This window comes from Brassica oleracea, unplaced genomic scaffold (genome assembly GCF_000695525.1).
Source record: "Brassica oleracea var. oleracea cultivar TO1000 unplaced genomic scaffold, BOL UnpScaffold01163, whole genome shotgun sequence".
NCBI classification, from domain to species: Eukaryota; Viridiplantae; Streptophyta; class Magnoliopsida; order Brassicales; family Brassicaceae; genus Brassica; species Brassica oleracea.
In genome coordinates, this window is record NW_013617720.1 from 1 (window position 1) to 8579 (window position 8579).

General features: G+C 32.9%; 1 protein-coding gene across 1 annotated transcript; it reads right to left on the reverse strand.

The window, feature by feature from the left end:
* Window positions 1–382: 382 nt before the first annotated feature.
* Window positions 383–6173, reverse strand: LOC106320988 (lipoxygenase 2, chloroplastic-like). Its single transcript, XM_013759321.1, has 7 exons — window positions 5834–6173; window positions 4803–5624; window positions 4612–4697; window positions 3018–3128; window positions 2604–2905; window positions 1638–1904; window positions 383–1340 (listed from the first exon to the last, which is right to left on the reverse strand). The coding sequence occupies exons 1-7, from the start codon at window positions 6156–6158 to the stop codon at window positions 581–583; spliced, it is 2673 nt and encodes an 890-aa protein (XP_013614775.1). The 5' UTR covers window positions 6159–6173; the 3' UTR covers window positions 383–580.
* Window positions 6174–8579: the final 2406 nt, after the last annotated feature.

Genomic DNA, 8579 nt, shown 5'->3' on the forward strand with positions numbered 1-8579 from the left:
AAGAGAGATCTGATGTGGACAGTGGGCTGGATCCGAAAAAAATGGCCAAATATAGAAGTGTTATTAATATTACTTGATTGCCCTTAATGAAACATGCAATGTTAGTAAAAAAAGGGCACACTAAGGTAAAAAGGACAATAGGATCCTGCTTTAATAGTATAGATTATCATAGCCTACCCGGATTTACGGTAATTCAATTTCAGTATTTTTTGTTTATTTAAAAGTTTACTCGGATCTGGTTATGAATTTTCATCCATTTCATAAACTTTTCCAGGTAAAATTGTTTTAATAGGCTAACTTACTATACTTGAATACAATCTTCAATAGGTCAGGCCAACTCGATGGGGTCGTTTTCCTACGTCCAACAATATTTGGTCCAATAAACATAAGATAACCACACATTAAGTCTTATTCCCAAAAGAAATGACAACATCAAACTCCTTCACCGCTGCCCAGCACAAAGTACCCCTTGAGCAGGTTGAGATTCATTATTTATTACAAAAGCAAGAAACTTAGATGATAATAACTTGGTAGAAAGATAGATGATAACTTCCAATGTATTTGATCAAAATGCATTAGATCAAATAGACACACTGTTGGGAACACCCATCCCGGTAAGGCCTGGTTCAGAGATAGGCTTCAAAAGCTCGTACTTAACAACACCTGCTCCAGCTCGATTCTTTAGAGCAACATCCACGTTCCTCTCATCTATCACTCCTTCTAGGTATTGGAGCTTGCCTTTGAAACGTTCATATGCAGCATAGATGACAGGTTCGTGGGCCCAAGACGCTTCTGCGTTTTCTCCTAGGTATTCTTCATCTGGTGAATGTGTCGATAGAAGATCCAAAGTCAACATCAATTTCGTCGCCTGCTTCTTCGACGGGAATGTCTTAAGCATGGTCTTCTCTGGATCCTCATAGAACTCTTTTAGCTCTTCCTCTGTCGGTTCTTCCACTGGCATTTTTATCCTTGATGTGGTTGGTCGGTTGGGAAAGTATCCACCATATCCGTACTGTCCAAAGTTTACAGCTGCATGGTGACCTGAAGCCACCCAAGCAATCGTAGTCACCACTTCAATCAAGTCATCTTGTGTTTTGAGGACAGGCCACCATGGTTCATTTTTCTTGTCTCCATGCCCTATGTTCCTCACTTCACTCCACCATCCTTGGAGTTCCTCATCCAACTTGACCTGTTCCGCATTTGGATAATAGTGATTCACATAGTCTGTTACCCATTCCTTAAGTGCATCCCACAGCATCAGACCGTCAGTCGCAAATGGGTAATCTGGTATCGTCAAGCGAACCCCATGTTCAGCCGTCTCATCTTCCACAGCCAGACCCCTTTGATATCACAAAATTTTAAATGTAAAAAGTTGTTAGCATAATTAGTATAAATCGATGTTCAATAAATCATTATGCGCATATTATGCGTTTTGTATGAGATTATTGCTTGTGTTTAGACCGATTTTTTGAATGCTTATTTAAAAAAATAGGTGTAGAAAAATCATTTCATTTAGATCGTGTAGAAAAATCATTTCATTTAGATCCGAATGGGCGGACGCCTTGGAGCCAAGTTTTAGAACACTTAAATTAATACTTACAAAGAAATAAGTATAGTCTTAATTAGGAACTATGTACCTGCTGATTAGGTCTGCAGGTAAGCCTTCCCTGTCGAACCTCCATAGTTTGTCATAGACATCTGAACTTAGCTCTAATGAATACTTTCCGGGCCAGAAACAAGACTCAATGATTCCACCTGCGTTGACGAGACTTTGGCGTCCACGAGCGTTGATCTCCATCGTGTAGCGGAAGTGGGGATGCAAAAGCCTATAGATAGGATGCATGGCACTTAGTTGTCTGTTTGCCGCTATAATGTATGGCTCCATACAGCAGTGAGTCCTCAGCCTGTAAAATTTTCCATCTCTTAACAGCAATAACACATACGCAGAATCTTCCAAAAATAAAAATAAAAAAAATAACACATACGCAGAGCCGTGCAAGCATTCATAACGAACATAAGCGGTTGAAAATAAAATGTCTTAATTTGTATAAAATTAAATACTATTGTCACAGATGAAAAACACGGACAAGATACAACATTCATTCTAAACATAATTTATCCTATTCTTATTATGCAAATTGATGACTAAACTTTATTTTTAATATCCAGAAATCGTTTTAATGGAAAAATAACCAATTTTACTTCATCATATTTTTATCTTATTTTCTATTATTGTCAGTTTTTCTATTTAAAAATATTATCTAGGTATTCTACTAATAAAACTACGAAAATGTCATTAGAAATCCATAAGACCATAAGAATCAATCTTTTATTACTTTCTTTACCCAACCCATATTTAGCTTATCCAAATTACTATAACATAAATCCATACACTATACATAGATATCTTCTTTTATTTAGGAGTAAAATTAGTATACTTAATTAAAAATGTTTTAATCGAAAACAAAAGATGCCATATTAAGTTTATAAAAAAAACGCTGCCCTAGGCGAACGCTTCATTTTTCATAACAGAGGCACGGCTCTGCACATACGTCTAATGTGTATAACCATATATACACGAGAGGATCAAGTTCGTTCAATACCAGTGGGAAATAAGCTGGTGATAACCAGCGTCATGAGTAATAGCGTGAGTCTTAGCAAGACTCCATAGCCAGCAGGAGGTAGCATCATATCCTGGCGTGAATACCTGCCTCCATTGGGGCCTGTTTACATCTTGGGGACGAGTCAACTCAATGGCAACAGGTCTCAATGTGCTATCATCGTTGAGGAAGAATAGTGTTCGAGAAGCATATAAGGTGCTATCATCCAACTCTCTCACTTTGTTCACATACGGTAGAAGCAAATCATGATAGTCCAACATGAACAATCTCTTGTTCTCCAGAGCCTGCATGCACACATCCATTGATATTTATTCATTATGGAATTACTTCATATGGATGGATGGATATATATATATGCTTTTTTCTTTAAAACATGTGGATATTAGTTAATGTTACCTCATCAAATGACATAACTCCTTTGATTTCTCTTTCCACAATCTCACTTGTAATGAGTGAGTTGGGATCACCATAAACCGCAGGGTCTAGTTTGCTTTTCAACGGCCACTCCTAGAACAACAATGTGATCTCAACTAGCTTACTTTTTCTACTTTTAGTTTCAAAACCGAAACATGATTTTCTTTATAAAAAGAAGTTCCATCAAACCATGTACGTACTAGGTGACTCTTCTGTGCTCATGCACGGGTATAAAAATTTACAAAATAATCAATTATAATTAATATCTTTTTGCTTTCACTTATTGATCAATTTTAAATCCTATTATAATCAATATGTGTGTGAAAACTAATGTATGAAAATTAAATATCATGTTATGTTTTAAATAAAATTATGTTGTTATCTCAATTTAGTATGATATTGTATATATAACAATTTAGATAGGTTCAATTATTCTTTTTGGTATATTAGATTGTTTATAATTTTCAACTAAATCATAATTTATTGTGGTTTAAAATATATTAAAATCAGATTATTGTAATTATATTTAGTTCGATTCATCATATTAATTTGTTAATATATTTTAGAAAAATCTCTATTATTTAATGTATAAGTTGTTTTAGGAGGCGTCAACAAAAAAAAAGTCGACAAAAAATTGTTTTAGGAGGAAATAGAAATAAAAAGTAAGTGTTACTTTAGTTAGAATTGCACTAACCAATATAAACAGTGATGTTCTGAAAGTTATATAAATAACTAAATTATAATAACTGATTAATGTTTTGCTTTCACTGGTTTATAAAATTTATGAAGGTTTATAACTTATGTCTTGAAAAATAAATATAATTTTTAATTATATTGATAACTCAGTTTGACATATAATTCTAGGTATAAGAATTCAGACCAATTTGATTATTTACTTTTAAAAAAAATTGCAACAATTTAACTAAATTAAAGTAACTGTTTTTCTTGGTTCTAATTATGGTAAGATATTGTGAATCATTTTGTTATTTCATTTATTTTGGTTATTCATCTTACATTAGTAAGTATTTTATAAATCTTATATAATTTCTATAGTCCAAAACTAACATTATAAGAAGAAAAAAGAAACAACTTCGAATTTAAAATTAGTAGTAACTTTTATTTGAAAAATAGTTAATATTTTCAATCCGTTAATATGTTCTAAATAAAATATCATAACTACTAGATAATATACAAAATAAATAATATGTTTTTATGTATTACTGAGTATATATATATTTTAAACGATAATATTTTGAAAATTAATTAATTGTTAAACTAATTTTTATTAATCCAGTATACATTTATTACTGAGTTTTGAAAAAAAAAACAATGTAAGAATTGTTTATAAAAGACTTTCCAAATAGTTTTACAAAGATTTATAGATATTTTCCATTTTGTTATTTAAAAAAATATTAATAAAAACTAAAATAAAATTTTTGATTATGACAATTACAAGAAGTTTAATTCATTAAGGTTATTAATGTAGTTAGCCGTATTAAAAATTAACGTGAACACGAAACATAGAAAAATGACTTCTACGATAATATAGCTATTAGATAAAGCGTATATAGCTTACTTGAACTAGCCCAATGCAAAGGGGATTAAGGCCAGCAAGTGTCTGGCGAGCAAACTCGTCGTCTCGGATCCATGAAAATCTATCCTCTGAATCAAAGTAAATGATACAGTAAAGTGAGATTAATTGTAGCTAGCTGTATAGAATTGGATATAATAAATATATAAATGGAGGATTAAAAAAGAGCTTGTTACTGTCAAGGAGGATAGGGGAATCAAACTGGAGAATATCATCAGCTTCAGCAACAGCTTTGACAAGTCTGGGGATCAGAGGAAAAAGGCCAGCCTTCTTGGGAAGCTCGATGCCTTCTTCAAAGAGATCTTCTATGGACTTGAAGTGTGGGAAGGGCATGTTGGGATCCACCAGAGCAGCTTCAATCTGTGGGAACACAGCAGGAAGAGCCGCCAAGATTGTCGTGCCCGTGAATGCAGTGCCCTTGACTGTGGACCACTCCTCGTCTCTAGGGACATAGAAATCCCCTTTGCGTGTCTCAATGGAGGGGTATTTGCGGCTTGGTTTGCGACCAGTCTTGCACCGCCTTGGGTATGGATGAGAGAGGCCTCCCATAACGGGACGGGCAAGTTTTGGATCTTTGTCAGGATCACCCACATCGTTGTACACGTCATAATCGTAAACGCGCTCAAACTTTTTGAGTTCACCATCACGCTCACGGTTCTTGCCTTGCAGGGTCTCCAGCTCCTCTTTTCGCAGCTGTTTAAGAGGCTCAGGAGTTTGGAGAGGCAAGTAGGACTTGTTGGAGAAGAATGTCCGCTTGGTTGGGTCTTCGGACTTAGGGGCCACCCACGAGTTAAATGTAAAGGTAACGGGGCCGTCGGGTACCTCAAGTTTCATTTCCTTGATGAATATCTCTTTACTCTCAAGGTTTACAACTCTGATGGCACCAACCGCTCCAAAGTCTTTGGGCATGTCGAACACACATTGGTACTGATCATCATGTCCATCAATCAATACACGTTGTGCGTAATCCTCCACTGGATCCTTCTTGATCGGCGTCCCTGACATATGTGTTAAGTACTTGGTTAAGTATCACTGCCATTATTCACTAATGATGCACTAGCCTACTTTTTTACGTCACATTATAAATTTATATACCCAAAATGCGATAGCTTCTTATATAAAAATAATAATAATACGTTTGCATGAGCCTACTTTTTACTTCTTATATAAAATAATAATAATATGTTTGCCTGATAATTGTACTCACGGGGGTCAGTCTCGGCGCTAATAAGCTCGACAAGCAGTGAAACTCCAAGCAAATCGGTGAAGCCAACGGAAGGTAATAAGCCTTGTTTGGCCGTTATAATTCCCTTTACTTTGATTTTCTTAACTCTTTCTTTCGCTCTCCAATCAATATCAAACTTTGAGGCTGTGACCGTACATCGTCCTCTGAGGTTTGGACGAGGGCACAGCTTGTAACGATGTCCTGCCGAGAGGGGGTTGATGAGTGCTGATGGTTTAGTGAACTCAGAGCTGAGACTCTTTGCTATGTTTAAGGTCTGGAGACTGGACGATGCCTCTTTACAAAACATCTTTTATCTGTTTGCTTTTCTATTTTGCTTACTCTCTTGTGCATCCCCGCTACATCTATTTATACAAGTATAGAAAATATTAAATCTTTTTCTCATTTCAAAAAGTAGAAAAAAATGTTTTCTACTGAGCTATCAACAAACTTTCTCAACTTACTATCTTAACTTCATAATATTAAACTTTCTTCACTTGATATCTTAAATCAAGTTACATTTTTAATCGAGTTTTTTTTTTTTGATAATCCAAGGAATCCGAACACTTGGAGGGAACCCAACTAGCGCCTAAGTACACCTCCGCAGAAGGCATCCTGGGATTAATCAAGTTTATTTTGATTCATACTCTTAGAAATAAAAATATATTTGATAAAATTATATATAATTTGAAATACTTTCTTTTGGGAGAAAATTATGGGAGAAAAAATTGAAGTGTTGATCACTCCGGAGTTGCATAGACTAATCAAACTTGTAACTTTTTAAAGACTCACCAATCAATTGGAGCTTCAGATATACAGCAATAACCACCAAATTAAAACTGTTGTTCTATCAGTTTAGTAATATATGGTTCACATCAAATGCCAACCATAATTTTAATTTTTGATCACATATTTTTTGAATTATGTATCTGGTGTTAAGTTAATTTAGAACAGATATTTTTTATCATTAAGGTATAGTAGTTTAAGAATTCACTTTTCTAAATATTGATTAAAATATATTAATACTAAAATTATTAGTTCTCGTATTTTTAGTATGCATGATATGACTTAAGAAATAATTTTGATTAGAAATAAAAATATAGTTGTTGATTAAAAATACTTTAATAATTTATTCATATATTTACTATTAAAATTCCAATTATTTGAAATAAAAAAAAATTACATATTTATCTTCTATAACTGATTACAGTTTTAGAAATATAAATATTTAGAAAATAAAATTTAATTGTCAAATATATTTGAATTCATTAGTAGTACTAATATAATTAGGTTTGGAAAAATCAAATCGAGCAAGACTTGTAAAAGAAAACTTCTCACATAATATTATAATAATTTGTGATATTTTTATTTTGAGATACTTTTTAATTTTTTTATTTCCAGAACATCAGAATAAATTTTTTTAAGTTAAAAATTTTGTTCAAAAAATAGTGTAAGAACTTTAAATTTAATAATAGTAATTGATCATTATTATTTTGATTCATTAAGTATGTATATGTAGCTGACACTCGTGGGAGTTTACTTGAGGATAGATCGATGAATATATATGAAATGATAAAATGTTTTTTTTATTTGGTCCATTGGTTTTTTGTTGATTTATCTAGCAAAAAATAAGTCATATTAAAAGTTAAAGTTTATGAAAATTAATATGTGCAAGATTATAGGAATATTTTATAATTTTGATGTTTTAAATTTGATGGAAAGAGAAATTGTGGTCTATAGTAAATATGATTCAAGGATATACTGGCACAATAAAGGATGAAGAATACGTTGTTGTAAAAATACCGAGAAAGATTAGTATGACGATTGAGACGATATTCAGGATAAAACTGTGCAACAATATGTTTGTGTTTCTCCGGTTATATTACTAATCAGGTAATAAAAATCATAACTTGTAGTATGACGTGGGATCAGTAAGAAAAAAAGTATATGTTGAAGTCGTTTTTAAACAAGTTGTATATGCAGTGGAGGTTGTACGAACTGAAAATGTATAATCTGGTGTTCTTATTGCGTATGTAACAAATTCAATTAAATCATCCGTGATCTGTAACAGTTATAAACGAGGACTAAGAGAGAGCCATGATTCTAATGTCTTCTTTTGCCTTCTCCATGGTGTTCAATAAGTTTAAGTTCCTTTTTATACTACTCAGTCGTAAGCACAAATGTATCATTATACGTAGTAAGAGATGTTAATCCAACCCAAGATGGCTTAAAGCAAAGAGAATGCAAGTGGTCTTTTAAGCTAAGTAATTAAGTTTGGTTTAAAATACATAAGGCAATGATCTCAATTCAAATCAATTAAGAAACTCAGCAAATAACAAGTTTTAATCAAGGTTTGAAAGGTTAAACTGATGGAGTTGGGTAACCAATTAAGGATAATAGATTTCAAACTTTGAATGCTAAACACAATCAATTAACATGTTTCTTCAACCTAGGATCTTAAATATAAACTAATCCACTACAGTGACAGTAACTCCTATGTTAATCATGCATTTAACATCAACTCATGTTGGCTAACTACACTCAATCATGCATTGGAAACAAGTCCTAATAGTAATAATACATCTCTAGTATGCAAAACATCAATTCTCGTTGGCTAAGCAAGCAAAACACAAGATGAAATTCATTCAAGCATTTCATCGAACACTTCTCAGCCATGAAATCACCTTAAAAAGTAACAAATTCTAATCTAGCATTAAAACACATTATATGT

Excerpts from the sequence above, each read along its gene's own strand:
- LOC106320988 (XM_013759321.1), bottom strand. The coding sequence starts at position 6,158 with ATGTTTTGTAAAGAGGCATCGTCCAGTCTCCAGACCTTAAACATAGCA. Across the intron at positions 5,625-5,833 it reads TAGCGCCGAGACTGACCCCC|GGACGCCGATCAAGAAGGAT; the intron begins GTGAGTACAATT and ends CACATATGTCAG. Across the intron at positions 1,341-1,637 it reads CCTGCAGACCTAATCAGCAG|GGGTCTGGCTGTGGAAGATG; the intron begins GTACATAGTTCC and ends GTGATATCAAAG.